General features: G+C 36.7%; 1 protein-coding gene across 1 annotated transcript; it reads right to left on the bottom strand.

Annotated features, from left to right (window-relative positions):
• Positions 1 to 663: 663 nt before the first annotated feature.
• LOC143573192 (uncharacterized) lies at positions 664 to 1,642 on the bottom strand. Its single transcript, XM_077058133.1, has 2 exons — positions 1,097 to 1,642; positions 664 to 937 (listed from the first exon to the last, which is right to left on the bottom strand). The coding sequence occupies exons 1-2, from the start codon at positions 1,640 to 1,642 to the stop codon at positions 782 to 784; spliced, it is 702 nt and encodes a 233-aa protein (XP_076914248.1). The 3' UTR covers positions 664 to 781.
• Positions 1,643 to 23,946: the final 22,304 nt, after the last annotated feature.

The raw sequence follows: 23,946 nt of genomic DNA, 5'->3' as shown, positions 1-23,946 counted from the left end.
TTGTTATCTGGCGTTGAATTCTTTACGCAGTTGCACTATCTTGTTCGGTTCAAATAGTAGAAGATGGTGTCATATTAGAGGTGCACAAGTCATATCGCTCACTCCAAGTGATGTTAACATAGATGCTCTCGTTTCTCCATCCGTAACAGCCCAACAAATTATTACTTGAGACATGTTTGCTGGAATTGTTGTGAAACAATGTTGTACTTCCATCATCAAACCAGATTTGTTTGATCCCTATCACATTGTGGAATATGTTTCTAAGTTTGACCATAAAAGTCAATATATGTTGTACAGTATGAGGTTGTTTGCTTTTGGTCTGCAACTTCTTGATGGAATTTTGAATTGTAAACTTTGGTTTCATATGTTGTTTGTGTTTTGTTCAACATGGTATGGTATAATTTCTGACTTTCTTAAATGTTAACATATGTTCTTGCACGTTATAAGGTGGTTTTGCTTCTTTCAGTTCTTAACTTTTTCCTAATAATCTAATTTGTTTGGTTGTTTGTCTAATTTGGTTGAACAATATAATGGTATGTATTTATTTTATTGGTCAAAGGGTTGAAATAATAATACAAACTTGTGTCCTAATTAAATCATGTTAAATACCAAGTTTGACCCTGAAAACAAAATTATGGCATTGATTGTGGAAGAGACAGTTGATGTGAAAACATGCTATAATAATCCATTCAGAGCTTAAAATACAACTATTGATGCATGAGGTACAAGTGGTTACAGCAAAAATTGTACAGTTTCTTTCTGTATGAAGAAATGATCATCATCAATGTGCTCTTTGAACAGCAGTCTTGAAGAGAAGAACATAAATCTTGTGATCCATTGAGAAATACATAAACCCACCAACTGAATGTGTCACAAATGATCCAAAACTTGATCCCACAATACAATGCCATGCTGGTCCATAAACTCCATCAAACTCCTGCACACACAAATCATTAATTTAATAAATGTTGCTGCTGATTAATTTGACCTACCTAACTACCTACCAATTCACATTCATTGTAAAGGGCTTATGCATATCAAATATTTTGCAAAGGGTTATCACAAAAAAAAATAATAATAAAAAAATAAAGGTTACCTTTTTTAGAGTGAAAGCTAGTGTTTTAGCAGTGAATTTTTCCAATCTATCATAAGTAGTTCTAGTGAGGTCAACAAGATGAATCTGCATATAAGGAGGCATGTCAGCAGAAACCACTTTGACCCCATTACAAGCAAAGAAGTCAGTCAACTCAGCTTGTGAGCTGCTGCCAAATGACCGCCTTCTACCCCTCCTCATCCCTATTGCTATTGGCTTTTCAATATTATTATTATTATTATTATTATTATTATTATTATACCCTTTTGGTAATTTCTTCTTCATTTCATCATCATCATCATCATCATTTTCTTGCTTCTGACTTACTACAATGGCTCTCTTGATTTTGTCTTCTTCTTTTTGTTTAGGTTTCTTCTCCTCCTTGAGTGGTTTATTGAAGTAGTAATAATGGGGCTTTTGGGTTCTTTGACTTTGTGACTTGGTCAAACACGCTGCTGCTTTGTGGTTGAGGTAGAGTTTGGAGAAGTGATTGGATATGTTTTGGACGGTGGTGATGGGGGGATCCTCCGGGGAAGGTGGTTCGTACATTTTAACACACAGAAGAGAGTAAAAATGGAGGCTAGATGTTGGATTGATTGATTGATTGATTGATTAGGGATCTGTTTTGAGTGGGTGGCTAGATCTAAAGGTATAGGATGATGGATGGGTCAAATGTGTCTCTCACATCTATTTTAGTAACTGGAGTGTTTCCTCTTTTTTATATTACTATTTTTATTATACTTCTTAGCTTTGTTTTTTAAGTTAAATATTACTACTAAGATAAATTACTTAAGGGTTTTTTTTTTACAGTTATGATATCATTTTGTTACGTTACAAGGGTAATGCTTTTTGAATGCGAATTTTGAAGTAAAGTTACAGAACTAAGATTTAGTTTTTTAATATATGTATTCTTTTAAGGCAAAAGCCTTGTTTTAGTACCCGGTTTACGTGCAACCTAAATATTATAATGGTATTTTGTCACCTTTTGTTTTATGTGCATGTGTTGGTGGTAAAAATAATCAGTTATATGGTATTCTTGGAGTAACCAATTTAATTGTATAATTTCTCTAACTGGCGCTAAAACTCCTAGCACATGCAATTTCTTTTTTCAAAAGCGTTTGGAAACATATGATATTTGAGTGAATTTTCTTAAGACAGAATATTAATCGTTCATATTTATTTGACGTTTTATATATGACTTACCCATCAACACCTTCAAGAAGAAAACCCATCACTGTGGGAAAACTCTCTTGAGTCAGGTTTCAAACTTGAGATGTTAAAGACCCCAACCTTAATCATCACCATCATGTCATTGAACCAGAATGTCTGTTGCTTCTGACATATGCAACGACAAAATAAATTTAAGGTTAACAATGGTAGAAGGGGTGTATTCGAAAAAACAATCAGATTCATTTGGTAAATTGAAAACACGACTGTAGGCGGCTGGAATTTGACTTTCATGTATAAAAATTAAGATCGTGAACCCCACGTTTCCAAAGAACGATAGTCATATAACCATTTTTCTAGCTGCCGGAACATTTTAGAAAATAAATTTAAGTCTAGTTTATATCTCAACCATTTAACAAGACATAATAGCAAAACTAGTCATTTATGTTTGCATGCTTTTTCAGTTAACGTCATTTAGCAAACTTAATAAAAGAAAACACCCTTTATATTTAAAAACTCTATCATGTCTTGTCATATGTCCTAACCCAGTTAAAATTTTCTGTTAAATATGATCATATGCAAGACACATGAATGTGCTTTTGTAACATTCCATGTTTATTTAATAACTATAAAGATTATATATAACAATCACACAAACTCTCTCCTAATCTCTTCTCTTTCTCTCACCTCTATCTCTCCTAGCCACAATCACCTCCATCTACTACCACCACCTGCCAACCACCATCATCAGGGCAGCCACAAAACTGGTATGTAGTAACGGGGTTTGGGCATCACGAGGAAACCAATTTGTGATGAAATTCGAGGGTACAGCCGCTCTCGTTTTCCAGCGAACAGAAGAAGCCCCCTTTGGCGGCGATTAGTAGTGATTGTAGTATTAGACGATGGTTAGAAGTCCAATTGGATCAGCGGCAGATCGAATGAAGGCACAGTAAGTGTACCAAAACCTCGATTACGGTTTCGCTTTCATATCTTAATAGCATGGTGGTTGTGGTACGTCGGAGACCCTAATTTCATCCCTAATTGGCTATCTGGAAACCCTAATTTCGGATCTTAAGTATGGTGGTGTTATTGTGGTTGTGTTGGTGGTGTAGTGTGTTGGTGGTTAGTTGGCAGTGTGACGACGTCGTCCGTTGTGGTGGTGTAGAGAAATAGAGAATATGAGGAGGAGAAGGAAGAGGTTAAGTTAAAGATGATTATAGGGTGTGTGTATGGTTAAAGAAATTGAAGAAACTAAAGGGTATTGATTATTTTCATTCAAAGTCTGATTGTTCGTGGCGGAAGTAAGGATGGTACTTGTAACATCCCCAAAATTTCGATCCAAATTTGACAACTTAGGAAAGTTGAGGGATCAAAAATAATCTCAAGATAAGTAATGAAAAAATATTAAATAAGGAAATATAAGAAAAATAAGGAAACAAAAATATTTCCTAAAGCTAAGTATTCTTACATGGAGGAAATAAGTAAAGAGAAAACTTCATCCCCCATTGGAAGATGTAAGAAAGTGGAAGCATTCCACTAAAGTATAAATAAGGAAGATAGAATCCATCCCACATGAAAAGTGGTAAAGAAATGGAAGCTCTTTATAAGAAAGAGATTTTTCATAGTAATATTCTTTTATGAAAATCATGCACCAAGTGGTCCTAGCGGAGGGTGCGTAGCATCCGACGCGCACGCGCTCACGCTCGGACGAGGATGATGGCGATGGCGACGGTGAAGGGCGTTGGGCGCAATGTGGCGCTTTGATGGCGCACTTTGCACTTCGCACGCTCGCATCACCGCGAGCCACCTTAGTATTTTTGGACAACGAGAATTAGACTAGAAATGACAAGCTATCAAAGACGAGGGACTAAAATTGAAAAATATTATCCACGGACCCATCGCGCTACGCCACGAGCCCAAGGAGACGGCCATCGCGTACCGCAATGGGCCATGATGACACATCACACACGTGTCACACCCAGGTAACACGTGGCAGCAGGGCATGACATGTGGCGGAACGTGTCAGACCACGGGGCGACACGTGGCGTGACCTCAGGAAAGGAGCCGTCGCGATACGCGACGGCGGGAGAAGTAGGACCCATCGCGTACCGCGATGGGATTCAAAAATGGCTATAAAAGGGAGGGCCACGGGCTCATTTCACCCCCCCCCCACCCACACCTCTCACTCTCTCACTAGAATTTCACTCTCTCTACCTCGGTTTGCGTGCCGAACACCGTTTTGCTTGCCATCGACCCGACAAATATCACATCGTAATCCGTGCCATAAACCCGATGTTTTCCTCGAAGTACGTGCACGACCCAGCGACACCCGAACGTTGTCTCGATTTGTGTGCTAAGAGGAGTTGATCAAGAACGCCTCGATAAACGTGCATAGAGTAGAAGTGCTAGCCGTATAAACTTAGAACATCTAACTCCGAATACCAGTGCGAGGTAAGGGGTTCTGCCTAAGTTATTATTTTATTATTATAAATGGCTTAGACCATAGTCGGAGGTATAGCCAAACCTTGATTACGATTAAGTATTATATAACTTTTCATAAGCAAAGGTTATAGTTAAATAGTATTTCTTTATTATTAAGAAATATAATATAGTTTGATTAGTGTTTCTTCTTGAAGAAGAAACTTAGTAAAGACGTTTCTTCCTGAAGAAGAAACGTAGCATATTATTGGTAAATAAAGAAAGGGGACTAAAGGTCCAAATGTTTTATATAAACAAATGATTTTATCAAGGTTAAAGCTATACAAAACGGACTAAAGGTCTGAAGCTAGATCGCTGATCTAGTTATTTATACAAACGTTATTCTCGTACTATAGGTTCGAGGTAACAAAACAAGAAGAGGAAATCAGAAAACAGGAATCAGTAACAGAAACTGATTATAAACAGACAAGGTGAATACGCCCCAAACCTTTTATAATGAGTCTGAATGTTTAAAACTTTGTGTTACAATAATAAGAAACGGACACTTTGATTAAGAGTATACATGTGTCTGGATCCAAACATACATGGTGACTCGGCATTTCCCCGAGGCCATGCGTATCATCAACATGCCGCTGAAGGTCTACAGGACTGTTCAGAGAAATGATATTGTGTATATAATTAATTGTACATGGTACTTATGGTAATTTGATCCCAATTTAGTTGGGTGCCTAATGAGTAGTCACAAAGGTATTATTGTTGGTTTCACAAAGGTATTGAAAAGAGATTTTAGAGTCAGCGTTATTCACCAGCTTTGTGCCGACGTATTTTCCCCCATTTTACAGGGAAATAAGAAAGGTTAGAATATACAAGCAAGGAGGAATAGAAGATTGGAGTTATAGTCATTAGATGCTATCTGGTGGCTCAGATATTTTATTTGAAAATATTATAAATTATGTTTTCTAAAGAAATGTATTGTAAACGATGAACGGGTATTTAAACCCGAATTTTTAATAAGTTTTCAAAGTAATAATATTTTATTTAAAGACTTCCGCTGAAATAAAACCCGCAACTCTGTTGTATTTATAAAATAGGTACTAACTATTGGTCACACGCCTAGGCCCTAAAGTGGGGTGTGACAGGTTGGTATCAGAGCCATCAATGTTAGCGAATTAGGTATTTAATTATACCTAGGCTTTGATTAAGGATAAGTTTTGAAAACTTATTATGCGAATATTGATTCAAGCAAACAAGATACTTAGTTGAAAAGTATCAAGAAATCATTCATAACCAATACGGATAAGATATAACAAATAAGATAGGAGCGTCTACCTATCCCTAAAATTAAACCTCGCGCAGATGTCCGAGTGTCAATCTAGCGAAGAATCCGTTAAGCCTCGATCTGGTAAAGGAAAAGGATTTATGGGAACGTCTTTTCTCCCAATTCCTATATCTAGCGTTGAAAGTACATGCCAAACAAAAATGGAGGAAGATTCAGATTCCTATGATTCTGACATTCCTCTAGCTCAAATAATTCCCACATATGAAGCGGGATCAAGTAGATCCAAGAAACCAATAATACCAAAGGAAAAAAGAAGTAATGACCTATCCGGAAGAATATTCTCACGGAGAAGGATATTGTCCTCACACCCAAAAGGAAGAAACAATGAAAGAAATGGAGGTGGAAGAAAAAGAGGAGACTATCAAGAAAGATAGCAAGATTAAGAAATTAGTCGTTCGCTGGAAGAAATAAAACCTTAGTAATTGTAGAGAGTAAAATTGTAACAAATAATATGCACTCTTGTAAACTACAATAAGATGAATAAAAGATATGTTTTGAATTCTTCGAATATTAGACTTATCTTTTAAAATTTTATTGTAGTATGTCAAGAGAAGAAAGTGCAAACTCTCACAATAGTCCTCCCAAGAAATCGGGAAATGAAGAAAACAATAAGAATAAAGATAAGGATAATGAAATTCCCGCCCAATATAAAAAAGGAATCCAAAAGATGATTAAGGAAGCTATGAAGGACTTTTCTACAAGTCAAAGTCAACCAAAATCTAACAAGAGAAGTCGAAGTAAATCTGTTCCTTCAAGAAAGGAGGAAGCTTATGATAGCTCTACGTCTGATAATCAATTAAAGAATAAGAAACGAAAGAAACTCAAAATCGGTGGATTTTCGTTCAAAGACTTCAAGTATTATGGACCAAAGGAGTTTCACGGAGATAAAGGAGCCATCACAACCGTGAGGTGGCTTGAGGAGATGGAAACAATAGTGATAACAAGTAAGTTTACTGATGAAGAGAAGATTCAGTATTCCGCCTTAATGTTTAAAGGAGAGGCGCATGAGTGGTGGAATGCTCTATTGATGAGCAAAGGGAGAGAAGTGATGTATAACTTAAGTTGGGAAACATTCAAAGGTCTAATATTAAAGAAATTTTGCCCAACTCATGAAATGGATCGAATTCAAACTGAGTTATGGAATCACAAGATTGTTGGCACAAATCTTAGGGAATATAACACTAAATTCCTAGAATACTGCCGACTAGTTCCACATCTAGTAACTCCAGAATATAACAAAATAACTCGTTACATATATGGACTACCAAGAGAAATAAGAGACATGGTACGATCCAATATTCCAGAAACAGTTGATTCGGCGATGGAATTGGCCGGTTACTTAATCAACGGCATGATAAGGAATCAAGAAGAAGAAAAGAAGAATGATAAAGAAAAAAAGAAACCAAAAGATTCCGAGAAGTTAGGAAAGGAAGAAAATACTCCCAAGTCAGCATGTTAGACTTGTGGAAGAAAACATACTGGAAAGTGTCGACTAGAAAATTCAAATAATTGTGCATACTGCAAGAGAGCAGGACCCACAATAGATGAATGTCGTAAAAAGCTAGGAGTATGTTTTACATGTGGAGAAACGGGTCACTTTAAGACTGAATGCCCGAAAAGAAAAGCTAATCAAGATTAATGAATGACAAAATCACATCAAAGAAATGTCAAGATAGATTAGCTAACTTTTGTATATTAATTGTAACTCGTTTTCAAACGAGAAGTTTTGTAATCAAAGAAGGGTATTTAAGTCCCTAAGTTATAAATGAAATATTAGCATATAGATCGTGTTAAATACACAAGAATGCTTATATTTGTTACCTCTAAAGAACAATCAAGAGGTTCAAAAGTTCATCCGAAACGTTGAGAAAATATATCATCTAGGAGGATGATATACCAAACGTTAGAAAATATTTAAATATGCAATGACAATATATTAACGGAAGGAATTCATTCACGAAATACAATTGATGGAATATTATACTACCTACCTGATAGGTTGACCAGAAAGTCAAAGGAAAAGAGTTCGAAGATATTCAAGGAAATACAATCGCTAAGTAATAGCAAATAAAATCAAAGTACAGGGGTACTGTTAGAATACAGAGAATATCATTGATCAAGATCAAGGATAGAATGGATTCGATAGACTGAATCTAAACAACAACTTAGTAGAATAGATTCGACAGATTTAATCGAAACAACAATATAGTTAACATCAGTAAATGTTTAGAATACATAACGGTAAGGTAAATAGTTAAACACAACTGATCAATATGTTTAGCAATTTATATTTACTAATGATATTCTGAATTATGGACTGGTTACATCATTCGAGGATGTAAGTTAACAACAAAATAAAGACCCTAGTCATTCTACATACAGATTATAACAGCAAGAATCAGATTATATAGAATCTAATCAACAATTACAAAAGCAAGAACCATTCACTCTTAACTCAACTAATCTCGAGGACGAGATTCATTCCAAGGTGGGGAGGATGTAACATCCCCAAAATTTCGATCCAAATTTGACAACTTAGGAAAGTTGAGGAATCAAAAATAATCTCAAGATAAGTAATGACAAAGTATTAAATAAGGAAATATAAGAAAAGTAAGGAAACAAAAATATTTCCTAAAGCTAAGTATTCTTACATGGAGGAAATAAGTAAAGAGAAAACTTCATCCCACATTGGAAGATGTAAGAAAGTGGAAGCATTCCACTAAGGTATAAATAAGGAAGATGGAATCCATCCCACATGGAAAGTGGTAAAAAAATGGAATCTCTTTATAAGAAAGAGATTTTCCACAGTAATATTCTTTTATGAATATCATGCACCAAGTGATCCTAGCGGAGGGTGCGTAGCACCCGACGCGCACGTGCACGAGCTCGGGCGATGGCGAGGGCGAGGGCGATGGCGAAGGCGACCGATACGACGACGGCTTAGTATTTTTGGACAACGAGAATTAGACTAGAAATGACAAGCTATCAAAGGCGAGGGACTAAAATTGAAAAATATTATCCAGGGACCCATCGCGCTACGCGACGAGTCCAAGGAGACGGCCATCGCGTACCGCGATGGGTCATGATGACGCATCACACACGTGTCACACCCAGGTAACACGTGGCAACAGGGCATGACACGTGGCGGAACGTGTCAGACCACGCGACGACACGTGGCGTGACCTCAGGAAAGGAGTCATCACGATACGCGACGGCGGAAGAAGTAGGACCCATCGCGTACCGCAATGGGATCCAAAAATGGCTATAAAATGGAGGGCCACGGGCTCATTCCCCCCTCCCCTCACACCTCTCACTCTCTCACTAGAATTTCACTCTCTCTACCTCGGTTTGCGTGCCGAACACCGTTTTGCGTGCCATCGACCCGACAAATATCACATCGTAATCCGTGCCATATAACCCGGTGTTTTCCTCGAAGTACGTGCACGAATCGACGACACCCGAACGTTGTCTCGATTTGTGTGCCAAGAGGAGTTGATCAAGAACGCCTCGATAGACGTGCATAGAGTAGAAGTGCTAGCCGTATAAACTTAGGAACATCTAACTCCGAATACCCGTGCGAGGTAAGGGGTTCTGCCTAAGTTATTATTTTATTATTATAAATGGCTTAGACCATAGTCGGAGGTATAGCTAAACCTTGATTACGATTAAGTATTATATAACTTTTCTTAAGCAAAGGTTATATTTAAATAGTATTTCTTTATTATTAAGAAATATAATATAGTTTGATTAGTGTTTCTTCTTGAAGAAGAAACTTAGTAAAGACGTTTCTTCCTGAAGAAGAAACGTAGCATATCATTGGTAAATAAAGAAAGGGGGCTAAAGGTCCAAATGTTTTATATAAACAAATGATTTTATCAAGGTTAAAGCTATACAAAACGGACTAAAGGTCTGAAGCTAGATCGCTGATCTAGTTATTTATACAAACGTTATTCTCGTACTATAGGTTCGATGTAACAAACAAGAAGAGGAAATCAGAAAACAGGAATCAATAACAGAAACTGATTATAAACAGACAAGGTGAATACGCCCCAAACCTTTTATAATGAGTCTGAATGTTTAAAACTTTGTGTTACAATAATAAGAAACAGACACTCTGATTAAGAGTATACATGTGTCTGGATCCAAACATACATGGTGACTCGGCATTTCCCCGAGGCCATGCATATCATCAACATGCAGCTGAAGGTCTACAGGACTGTTCAGAGAAATGATATTGCGTATATAATTAATTGTACATGGTACTTAGGGTAATTTGATCCCAATTTAGTTGGGTGCCTAATGAGTAGTCATAAAGGTATTATTGTTGGTTTCACAAAGGTATTGAAAAGAGATTTTAGAGTCAGCGTTATTCACCAGCTTTGTGCTAACGTATTTTCCCCCCATTTTACAGGGAAACAAGAAAGGTTAGAATATACAAGCAAGGAGGAATAGAAGATTGGAGTTATAGTCATTAGATGCTATCTGTGGCTCAGATATTTTATTTGAAAATATTATAAATTATGTTTTCTAAAGAAATGTATTGTAAACGATGAACGGGTATTTAAACCCGACTTTTTAATAAGTTTTCAATGTAATAATATTTTATTTAAAGACTTCCGCTGAAATAAAACCCGCAACTCTGATGTATTTACAAAATAGGTACCAACTATTGGTCACACGCCTAGGCCCTAAAGTGGGGTGTGACAGTACTTTAGTGGTGGTGGTAAACGGTGATTAATCAAAGGCTGTGGTGGTGAAAAATTTATAGGTGTTGGGTAGATGGTGGATATTTCATGGTTGGTTTGGTGTGGTGGTGGCAATGGGTAGCAAATGTCAGTGACAGTGGTGGAGGTGGGTAGTAGACAACGGCGACAACAATGGGGGAGTGGGTAGCAGAATGTGGTCGGGGAGGGTGAGTGAGTGAGTGAGAGAGAGAGAGAGTATTTATGAATAGATTAATTCTTTTAGTTTAAATTATGAAATATAAATGTAAAATTAAAAAGATACCCTCATGTGCCTTGCACGTGATCAAATTTAACGGAAAATCTTAACTGGGTTAGGGTCAAAAGACAAAGCGTTATAGAGTTTTAAAATTTAAAGGATGTTTTATGTTATTAAGTTTGCTAAATGATGTCCACTAAGGTGTTCAAAAGTATCTGAATTCGTATCCGATTATCCATATCCGAACTATCCGAATTTTCGGATATCCAAACCCCGGATATCCGACAATTCGTATTCGAATAGTATTTTTGGTATTTTTCGGATAGTTCGAATATTCAATCTATCCGAAATATAAATTTAATATATATATTTTTTTATTTTTATTATTTCGTGTACCTAATAACTTGTAACCCTAATTTGAAAACAAATGACCACCTCTTTCATTCAGCAGCCTCTATCATTCAGCAGTTCCTTCCCTCTTTTATCACTGTCTCTTTCATCACTGGCCACCATCTCCACTCTTCTGTCACCATCTCTTCCCATCCATCTGCACCACCTCCATGGCTCCGGTTATCATCTCCACTCTTCCATCACCGGCCAACACCTCTGTCTGCCGCTTTCACTGTTCCATATGCAATTGATGGTTCAAACTTTCCTTGTTAGTTTGTATTTTGAACCTGATGTTGTTTTCTTGGATTTGCTTGGATTGGAAAACCTTGATGTTATTTTCTTGTTTATGTTGTTGGATTGAAAACCTAGTTGTTGGATTAAAACAGATTGTGTGTATGTGTGTAGTTTCTTTTTTTCCTTTTTTTTCTAGATTTTCTTTCGGATATCTGAAATATCGGATTCGGATAGTGAAATCCACTACCATGTAACAACTCGGATTTTCAAATCTATATTTTATATCCGTTACCCGATCCCCTTTTATGTTCGGAAAATTTTACCAAGAAAATATTGCGTTAATCAAGTATTTATTATTTTAGCTTTAATTGTTATTATATCTATTTAATATATGAAAACAACTTTGATAAATATACTTTAATCCTATTATGTGTCCACCTCCAAAGTCTAGGGACCCATTTGCAATTTTTGTTATATTATTATATTATTAACCTAACACGTTTTCCCATTATCCAAACCCATGATCGTGACCCAATTCGCAAACCCGAACCTAATTTGATTTAGTTTGGTCCTTAATTCTTGTCATAAACTAAGAAATTGAATCAAAGGTTCTGATTATCTTGCTATAAGCGGCTCACCGACGATTTTAATTATGTTAAAACAATCAAATGTGATACGAATTTCTTGATATACTAACACGTCTGTACTCGTTAATCAATCTCTATTATAACGACCTCTATAATTCAATTCAATCTGCACGCACCATCCTTATATTGTCGCTAAGCAAACCCCTCTATTCAATTAAGTTACCGTTGCTGTTTAATTAGTGTTCTTGATCTTCGTATAAACCGGCGTTGTTATCATATAACCACTCAACACTCATCGTTTAAGGTAATCAGTTACATAAACATGTTCGTCTTGATTTATATAACAATAACCCTTTGGTTAATTAAACAAAAACAAACGGGTTTAATCGATTATGTTTTCTAGGGTTCATCATATGAACTAGGTTTCTTCGTTGTTTGTTTTTAAAGTTTTGCGCAGATAGTATTATCAATTTAACTCAGTAGCGCAGTCGGTTGTGTGCGTTATGTCAAGACTCTGGACAAGCTGGGGGCGCAGGTTCGAGCCGCGTTATGTCAAGACTCTGGACAAGCTGGGGGCGCAGGTTCGAGCCACCCCCAGCCCTTTTTTGGGTTGTTATTTTTTGGAAATCAATTTTCGATTAATATATTAGTTAAATTAATCCTTTAAAACACTATGTAATATTTAGAAATAATAAATATTATAAAATCTGTAATAAATTCATAGCTTTCTTAAAGCCGACACATTAACTAGTCTTTTCCAAACTTTGGTTAAAAACCATATATAAATGTGTGTGTGTATATATATATATGTATGTATATATGGATGTATAATAGTCATTAATAATTGTTAATGGTTTAAATAATAAGGATTGTAAAAAGGTTTTGGTTTTGTTTAATTAATTAATTAATATTATTGACATGGTTCATAAATATACTTTATTTTACTAACCCGATATCGTTTAATTGTCGTTTTCGGTCTTTTCATAAGACTATATATGTATATATATTAGAATAATTAAAGATTTTTAACAATTATAAATGTTTATAAATATATTAAATGTATTTTTAATTTAAAAGAAATATTTAAAACAAATCTCTTTATATAAGCTATAAAATCTTTATAATTATTTGTTTAAGTATTTTTATGTATTTATATAATTAAAATCATATTATTTATGTTAAAACTTTGATAAATCCAAGTGATATTTCAAAATAGTAAAAGTAATAATAAATCTATGTAATACTTAATTTTCGCAAAGAACACACCCGGTCATCATCACAATTCCCAAATCTCTATTTAGTTTAGTTCCGTTGTTTAAATTATATTTATTTCCGCAACTATTCTTTATTAGGATATCTCGTCGGTAATTCCCGAAGAGTTTGATCTACCTTTTTTCTTAACGAATCATTATCTCTTGCTTAATTTTTATGGTGAGTATTTCACTCCCCGTTTTACTTATTTTAATTTTTTTGGGGACATATGTGTACGTTATCTATTTACCTATTATATAGTATTCAACGACAACTGTTAATCCTTGTGTGTATATCAGTTTATGCCTAACTTGCTATTTACATACTTTCTTTATTTTACCTCATTCGGAGAGGTCCATCATTAATAGTATGATCATACGATTGTCGTAGTGGCCGACATCCAATCGCATGACAATGGTTTAACCGACCCATCTTTGGTAACCAATGCCCGATTCGCATCGCAACGCTTTAACCCTTTCTTTATTATCTGTGTGAATTGTTTATATGCTATGGCTTAATTGTTTATCTTACATGAACATTTTGCGTATTCTCTTATATTTTATTATTGTAGTCACTGGTGTTTTAGTCACTCAACATGTGTTGTTGACAAAATCTATTTTATTTTCTACGCATATGCAGGTTATTGTTTAAACTAGTTGCAAGATTTGGTGAAGACTTCGTGAAAAGTTTAAGTTAAAAGAATTTTAATCAAGATCGTTAAAAATATAAATTGTTTTGTTGTATCTTATGGATTATATATTTGTTTGTATTTGATGTATTTGATTATTTAATAGAATTAAATAGATATTGCCACTTTTAAATATTGCATGATATTACATTGAAAGCTGTAAGCAATCAGCTCACGCCCCAACTTTTTCGCCTTAGGTCGGGGTGTGATAACCCAAAAGGTCCGGATATATGGTTTTGAACACCCTTAACATCCACTGAGAAAGCGTCAAACATAAAGGACTAGTTTTGTTGTTCTGTCTATTTAACAAATTATTTTAATACCAAATTTTCTACTTTTTTACTCATATTTCTTCTATTCTATTACTGCTCTACACAATAAGCCTAATATTATTCCTCCAACATTACCAATCGGTGAGTACAAGACCTCCTCTTTTTGGCTCTAACTTTTTGCCAAATTGCCGCAGCGGCATCCGAGGTTGAAGACATGACACAATAAAAAAGAAGTATTGCCACGCGATTGGGAACAGGCTCCTAATGTTTGGATAGAAGGCTAGCCCAAAATACAACGAATGGATGTTTCAAGCGAGGTTTCGTTGTCCAATGAACTATTTGTAAAAATTGTTTTGGCTATAAACGCTAATTTTGAATGGTTTGAAGAAAGGATTGTTGGGAAAAAGATTTCATGTCATTATATAATGCACATCAGTGATAAATAACTGACAAATACAATAAATATTTAGGTATGTTTACTATATATCTCTTTTCAAGTCAAGTTTTGCTTAATCTATGCGTTTTTTCGTGAAAATTCTTTATAAATTTTACTTAATCACTTCATACGTGAATTTACAAGATTATATGAAAGTTTCATGAAGATTAAGCTAAAAAATGAAAAAGAAAATGGTGAAAACAAGAGCTTGTTGCAAACGACTAAAGAAAATGAAGTGTACTTTCATACGCTAATGTTCACGTCGTAGGGAGCTAGACAATTAAGTCACCGGCGTATGAGGCGCCACACCCCAAAAAACTTGATTTAAACAACGGAAGAATGTGACTAAGTCGTCTGGGTGGTGACAGACACCGCTTAATCAATCAAAACAAAGTACTCATTTTTGTAACAAAAGTTGGACTTTTATTCAATCATCAATTTACATGTGTCATAAGGCACAATATTTATTCAAATTATTACAAGTCCAACTTTTAACTTATACTTGTTCAAACACACCACCACATTCTTCCCACGCCCCTCGTGAAGCCGTCACTTACCTGAAAAGTATATTGAAACATTTATCAATATGAATGTTGGTGAGTTCTCAAATAGACAAAATGTATTTTTAAAATCCATGGTATAATAGTTTAGTGACTATTACACCTCAATGCTTTATCAATACCGACGATGATATTTATTCCTCACCGTTCTGAACATAGTATTTACCTTTAAAACTCAACATTTTATTTCTTAAACAAATCGAATTAGTCGTAAACAAGCACAGAGTACAACACATGTATAAATATCAAAATGATAACTCGAAACATACCAAACTCGAAATGTTCTAACCTCCGTAACCTGTTACATCTGGCTAAATGAGGGGTGTCATCCCGGTAGATCTACCAATATTTGCACGCCATATTACTTAGGTTAACAATTATTACATTCAAATTGACTCATCTCATTTAGGGATGGCAGTGAAACCCGAACCTGATGGGAAAACTCGAAACCCGACATAAATGGGACGGGAAATACCCGGCCCATTAGGGTTTGGGACGGGTTTGGGATTTGTAATATACCCGATTACCTGCTAACGTGTACCCATTTACCCGATTATATACTCAACGTACCCGACTTAAGTTTTCTTAAATATATATTTTTAACATCAATCATTAGATGATATAATTAAAAAGTACTGGAACTATGCTAATGAAAAAGATTGTCTCCCATATATATATATATATATGTATATATATATATATATATAACTATCTATATAGTTGTCTATCATAAGATCCTATGTGTCGCTCTCACGTCGCTCCCCACCCCATCTTAAGCCTGTTTGATTTGTAAATGGTGAGCTCTCATCGATTTAACCCGTTTAGCTTATAAAATTCGCGGGTCAACGGTGATCCATACCCGGATACCAACCCTTCTATCTTTCATCTCTCTTCTACACTCCTTCGTATCAATCTCCACTCTCTCTGTTCGGATCTTTTCTTCATGAAACCTTCAGTGGCTGACGGCAGCAAGCTTCACCTCTCTGGTGATCTCATTCATGGACTCCAAAAGGTATAATTTTATCCGTTTGTTTTGTATTGATATTAATCAGCTGATTGATTACACTTCAATTCGAAATTTTGAAACAATCAAATACGAGTACACTTTCAATTAAGAACAAATTCTAAATATGTTGTTTGTTTCTCATGTGGAAGATTATATTTAATAGTAAGTATGAGAGGATGATTCGCTTTCTCTGTAGGACATAACTAGCAAGGCTTTAATTAATATTGGTAAATTGGTGTTTTCTACTTAGAAAGTTAGATATATTTTCTTTAGTGAAATAAATTTGATATATATCTAGGTCTTGGATTTGCATAATTGATGCAATTATCCGGTACTTAGCCTAATTGATTATTGGAGATCGTATAAGGTGTAGTCAAATGCCTATGTAAAGGTTGTTGCTTAGGTTTGGCCTCATGTTTGTTTTTTTGTTATATATTTACTAATTTTCTTCTCACTTGCTTTGGTTTATTTTGTTAATTTATCATCTTTATGGCAGATATTTTCTAGAATAATAAATGTTTCTAGACACGGGAAGCAGAGTGAAAAATTCCTTGAATTTTTTGGTTATGAGAGACCTAGGCATCTAGATGGGTGAAGAAGAAAACGAAGATCTTCGAGAGCCTTACTACTTTCTCGCAAGGCACTATGATATTGTAAGTTATTCTAAATTTAGGAAATGCTATGATATGAAAAATTAATCGCAATGTTGTGATGATACTAAATGAACTTTGGAATCTAATTGTCATATGAAAGTGATCTAATTCATTATGGTAATCGTAGGTTATGAACTTCAAATTTTGAAATTGATCATGATTGTAGAGTATGCAGGTAATTTTTCAATCTGGTTTATTTTTTATATGTGTTTAATGTTTTTACGCAATCTGTGTTTCATCATTTGTGTAACGGGTAGCTGTAAGAATTATGCAGTTTGCACCAACACAGGTACTACTACAACACAAATGATATGTGTAATTTTGTGGCTTCAGTTGACTTTATCATTAGATATAACATTTTACATTAATCGTTTTTTTGTTCACAAGCTAATATGATGTTTTTTGAGCTATCAAGCCCTGACAGCTATCACACATTCGTCTCTAACATGAATGTCTTATATTTCTTGACCCGCTTTTATCTTTTATCATATTTTTACTTTTTTCAGTTTAACCGGGAAGCTTTATGCCTAAAAGCTTACTAATTTTGTTGAGAAGTAACTAAAAAACGAACGGGCTGCTTCTGTAAGGACTCATACTCATTTTACATTAATATGTTTATTTTTATTTGAACATAATTTTTGATAATATTATGTGTTTTTGCCTTTTTGGTGGTGTGACCTAAATATGGACAAACACATTGCAACTAACAATTTTGACTAGAAATCAAATCGTTGGATTCCCAAAGGTTAGTTTTTTATATCACATGAATTGATTCTTTGATTACTTGCTATTCATAAAATTTGCTAACTTTTTGTTATAGATACAATGGTGTGCACTTGATGAGATAAATGTTGTGTGTATGTGACAGTATGACTTATAAAGAAATAAAGAAGAATATGCCTGATGAATACGAGTATGCATAATGAAAATGACGATTTATTTAGTTTTAGTTCTTTTTACCAAGTATGAGTAAATTATCTTCAATTCCGTTCTATGGTCTTTGTTTTAACTTCTTGAAGGTTAAGGAAGAAAGATAAACTCATGTATTATAAATCACTGGTTTTATTACACAATTATTAATATTAGCATATTATTAGTCTACTAATATGGTCTAAAACTGATAATGCTGCCACGTTTTACAAATAGTTTAGTGAGCTAAATTATAAATGTTTTCTGCATTGTAGATTAAAGTAATGTATTTAAGATCTAGGGTTTAATCTTGAATTTATTGCTATTTGTGTAAGATGATGAGAAAGGAGTTTGGTTCGAAAAACATAACTATGGTGTATTTAGTCTTGGTAACTGACAGTATGAGCATTTCATCAAGGTAAGTAGTAATAATAATTATGAATCATAAATATCATATTGATCGAGTGCAGGTACAACAGCTGTTTCACAAGGTACAACGATGCTCTTTATTTAAGAAAATTGTATTTTTTTATATACATAAAGAAAACGTATATTATTTTTAATGTGCATAATTAAGATACCACAAACTTACAATTTATATACATTAAAAATTTTGTTTACACTTTTGGTTACGAGTTATATATATTAAAATTTGGGCTTTATTTTAAACGAGTTGGCAAGCGAGCCAATGAGCCAGCTAAACAAGCCTAACGAGTCCAACTTACCTTGACTTGGGCTCAGCTCATCAACAAACTGAGCAGGCTCGGTTCGGTAAAAATAACAAGCTGATTTTAAGCGACTTTTAAGCAAGCCACACAGATTTTTGAACAACTCTACTTTCGAGGTATCATCTCGCTACTGAGTTTCTTTTTTACTTATAATTAAAATAAATCTTTTAACTTTGTTTTATGCATGCAGAGGTTAAAATGCAAATGTAATTACCATGCACTAAAATCTGTGCCCAAATTCAAGAAACCGCTAATTATTGTTGATTGGAATGATAAAAAAATACGATGGTTCGGGGAACAACTTAGACAACCAACTACAACTATTAGGAAGCTCCATAACGAGTTTTTGGTTAAACGGGCCTTATTAGAGAACCACTCAAGTATACTTCTTTGCACTTGAGATTTGAAGTTGACATAGTTGCATACTTTCTATGTGAGTTTAGTAGTGGACAAGTTGAGAAAACCGAACTCCAAGTTTATCAAGACGTTCACTTTTCGTTACTTATGCAACCGTTTAAATTGACAAAGTGAGCAACTTTCCTTCGCTTTTGGGTTGGGTAACAATGTGCTGGTCGGGTCAGGTAAATGGTAATTTTGGCATGGGTGGACATTTGTAAGTTCTCCTTCAAATTTGGAACTTAAGGATCATGGTTTCTATGGATTGTAGGGATGTTTCTGCAGAAGAACTAAGAAGGTCAGGAATATAGTTGACACCAGCATGTTACTGTCTTGAATGATTGTCTAATGTAGATTGTATAACAGATAATGTATTTTGCTCGAGACATTGTTGGCTAAGAAGGTCAGAAATATAATTGACACCAACCTTTTCTTTTAAGTTGTGTTGCACTGTTGCATCTAAACCTTATGAACTATTTCTTATTGTTGTTGATGATCGTTGAGACATTGTTGATTTATTATTATTATTATTATTATTATTATTATTATTATTATTATTATATGTTTTGAACTCCACACAACAAATAAATCCTTGGGACCATCCGTAATGTCTTTTTGTTGGCTAATATTTTGAACAACTATACATTAGCTCATTAGCTCGTTATGTATACTTGAAATTAAACTCCATACCAACAATAAATATAGCCCATGTCAATGGAAGAAAAAAAACAACAAAAATGGTATTTAAAGCGACAATTATAGTCCATGTAGATTAATTAAATTAATATAGCAAATTATATATTTAAAATAATATTAAAAAACCTTAAATAAATCCGCGTAATACGCAGGCTAAAAACTAGTATATATATATATATCATGCATTATATATATACTGATCAGTATATATATTTTTTCATGAAAAAGGCGTAGTTTTTTCATCAAAAGTTAGTATACAGTACGTTATATATAAACTAATCAATATATATTAAAATTTATATCATAATTTCTAAATATATTGTCCAAGTCTGACTTCTAGATTAGTTATATATTTTGTGAAAACCAATAAAAATCCGATGTGTTTTGAGTTGGGTATTGAAGAGGTAGGTCCCCGCAAAGCCCAGTTGGACCCGCAAGACTCACCTTGAAGAGGTACGTCTGCGCAAAGACCAACTGGATCCGCATGACCCACCATGCTCAGAGAGATGAAGACCTTACACGCAGTAAGCCAGCTGTTCCCGCAGGAAAGCCTCCCTTGGTACAGTACCCTGCATGTCCCCGCAGTTGTGGATACAAGCCAAGAAGGAAGGCCACCCGCACTAACAATAAGGCTACACGCATAAGGCACTAACTCTTAATACTTCAGTAATGTCACCTGAAGGAATGAGCAGGGCGGGAATATTCCCGCCCAAAAGAGCCAGTCCGTACGCTTCTAGAAGATCTTTTGTACTATACCTACCAAGGTATGGACAAATAGACAAGATCTGACAAAAGCGACCCATGAACCAATCACAGGGTGACAGCTCACCGACAATAGTACGAGGAGGAGCACGCTCCAGTACAAAATGCCACTATCAGCCGCTGCCTACCCACCAACTCTCATCGTGGCACGAACATAGCCCATGGTTGGTGGAAAAGGAATATTATATACAGCTGGCCGTACCTGCTTGGAAACCTACCTTCGGCTATAAATACTCCAACACCTTAGAACGGTATCATGATCTTCTCTCTAGCTATTTCTCTCAATATACACTAATATTCAGAGCAATCTAGTCTGATTCTCACACCGGAGGGTGGTCACAAGGAGGAACCCCCCCTTCTCAGTGACGAGCTTACGGTGTCTGTTTTGCAGGTTGAGAAGAATAACCATCTTTGCCGGACCTAACCCTCGTGGGAAACGCTTACTTAACCCTAAGATTATCCTTATTCTGCCGGGGTCACCTAGTGTTTCTTCATTGGCGCCATCCGTGCATTAAGCTAGAACTAATTCTTTCTCAGTTTTTTCAAACTTCTGGAAAGATGGTTAAGGTTACTCCGATGCCAAAGCCACCGAGTAACCAAGAAACTCCGGTAAACACAACCCCAGCTACTGGGGGGAACACCGGTGAATACACGATTTTTACGAACACTACCCCGGCTACCCAAGCCGGGGAAAGTGCAGTAAACAATCCTCCCCTGGGATTCATTGATACCCAGGTGGAGAAATAACAGACGAGGCTTCCCTGACAAACACTAGATCAAGTTAAAGCTTGGGCGGAAGCACGTCAGAAAGAATTCCAAGCCGAGTTGGACGAACGTTTACGTTCACTCCAACAACCCAATGATGAATTCGGAAGCACTCGACAACAGCTCAACATGAGCAATGATTGCGAGTATTTGGATGATGAAGATTGGGAAGAATCTGACAGTGACGCAAACCCTCGTCATAAGGCAAAAGGGAAGCGTAAAGAAGCAGACTTCCACTCGAGAATAAATTTCGAGGGAACCTTCAAACCAAAGAACACGGGGGGAAACCCACGTGACTTCTCCAAAACTTTCAGACCAACTGTTGCGAATGCGGGAATGTCCAAATTTGCAAGGGACATTGCGGAAGCAATCGCTCCAAAGAGTGCCAAACAGATGTCCAACATAGGCACTTACGATGGCATATCTGACCCGGACGATCACCTGAACAGATTTATAGCGGGGGCAACTGTCAGTAATTGGACGGAACCCACATGGTGTTACATGTTCCAGATGACGCTCGTGGGGGCAGCCAGAGCGTGGTTTGATCGTCTACCGGTCCACCACATCTATGATTGGGCAGACTTCCAGCACAAGTTCAGCCAGCACTTCAGTCAACAAAGAAAATATACTGAAGAGCAATGGACGATCCTCAACTGCATCCGAGAGGAAGACGAATCTTTGCTAGACTTCATCACTCACTTCAACTCAAAGAAGCTAAGTCTGGGCACTATTAGCGAAGATCTTGTTCGCGCCGCTTTCATCCAGGGTGCTGAGTACCCAGAGCTCATCCGCACGTTGACGGGTAAAGATGGCATGCCATCCACGTGGGATGCCATCATGACGGCAGCTAAACGTTTTGCCGAGACGGAGAAGCAACTGGGTAGAAATCTTCCCCAGAGCACAAACCTCTACACGCAGAGAACAAGAGAAAATAACGTCCGTACCGCCCGACAAAATAAAAAAGGAAGCTTGGTATTTGGCAGTCAAGGATAAACTTTGACACCTCATCCAGTTCTCGCCCTCTCTTAGGCGGAAGGGACAACACGCACTCGTCGAACCGGAATCCCAGATGGACGCCACTCACCAAAAGCGTCACCGAGATATTTGCCACCGAGAAACTCCCATGGCCAAAGGCTCCAATAATCCGACAGCGTCATAACGCTGATCAGAGCAAATCCTGTGACTTCCACGGGACAAAAGGCCACACCACGGAGAAATGCACATCTTTGAAGGATATCGTCGAAACATTCGTCAAAGATGGGAAACTCACACACCTCGTGGCGTCAATCAAGAACGGAGGGAGGAATGACAATCGGTACAAGGGCAATGGACGAAAGCCCGTCGACATCAACATTCACATGGTTCATGGCAACGTCAGAAGAAGAAAACGACGAACAACAGAGCCAAGTGCGTGGAAGGAAGCTGAAGTGCGCTTCCCGCGTGTGCCAGGAGGGCCCAACAAAGAAGGCCCCATAGTCACCAAAAGCCAGCTGGGGCACTACATCACCTCCCGCACTCTTGCTGATAATGGCGCTTCGTCAACGGTCATGTATAGGCAGTTCTTCGACAAGCTAGACGACGAAGACAAAGAACGCCTAGAAACGGTTTACGCCTCGATGGAAGGGTTTGACGGCAGCACAAACACCCCCTTGGGTATCCTATCTTTCCCCGTCACTCTCACGGACGGGAAGTACTCCCGCACAGAAGACGTGGACTTCGTTATAATGAGGATGCCACACCACACATACGACATTCTCTTCGGGAGAGATGGGATGGCAAGATTTAATGCTGTGGTGTCTTCGGTCCATGGTATGATGGGATGGCCAACAGCTGAGGGCGTCGCGATGATCACGGGTATTCCCCAGGTATGCATCGCATCTGTCTCATCTAATCCCAAACCAAAGATGGCTAAACCAACAACCTCTGAGCCAGAAGAATGGGCCTTCAATGGCAAATACCCTGACCAGGCTGTTACCATTGGCCCAACGATCACTAATCCCACACGCACCTTACTCAAACGCTCGTTGCAAAAAAACGCCGACATCTTTGTGTAGACACCAGCTGACATGACTGGTGTACCTCGAAGTAAGGCTGAGCATAAGCTCAAGTGTGACCCGGCGTTTACGCCGGTCATACAAAAGCGTCGCGTAATGGGTGCTGAGCAGGCTAACGCGTGTAGAACCCAAGTCAAGGAACTCCTTGACGCAGGCATCGTACGCGTTAGTAAATATCAAACATGGGTTGCAAATCCCGTCATGGTACCGAAATCCAACAAACAATGGCGCATGTGCATCGATTTTAAAGACCTAATAGATTCATTAGCACCGTTTCGCCTTAAATGTTTCCTTGATGCGTATAAAGGATACCATCAAATCCACATGGCTGTTGACGATCAGGATAAAACCGCATTTCAGACGCCCGATGGCACATTTTGTTACCAAATGATGCCATTCGGACTAAAGAATGCCGGATCCACATACCAACGCCTGATGGACAAAGAGTTTCATGCCTAGATCGGGAGGAACTTAGAGGTTTACATGGATGACTTGGTCATCAAAAGCCTTGAGCCAGAAGCGATGTTGAAAGACATCGAAGAAACTTTCAACACGCTCAGAAAAATAAACATGAAGCTCA

Source organism: Bidens hawaiensis, unplaced genomic scaffold (genome assembly GCF_021521415.1).
Source record: "Bidens hawaiensis isolate Kalapana, Puna unplaced genomic scaffold, B.hawaiensis_p1.1 tig00026235_1, whole genome shotgun sequence".
Taxonomy (NCBI): Eukaryota; Viridiplantae; Streptophyta; class Magnoliopsida; order Asterales; family Asteraceae; genus Bidens; species Bidens hawaiensis.
This window is presented reverse-complemented; position numbering and strand designations above follow the sequence as displayed.

Coding starts and splice junctions, on each gene's coding strand:
- LOC143573192 (XM_077058133.1), bottom strand. CDS start 1,642: ATGTACGAACCACCTTCCCCGGAGGATCCCCCCATCACCACCGTCCAA. Junction 938..1,096: donor TAGCTTTCACTCTAAAAAAG/GTAACCTTTATT, acceptor TTGTGTGTGCAG/GAGTTTGATGGAGTTTATGG.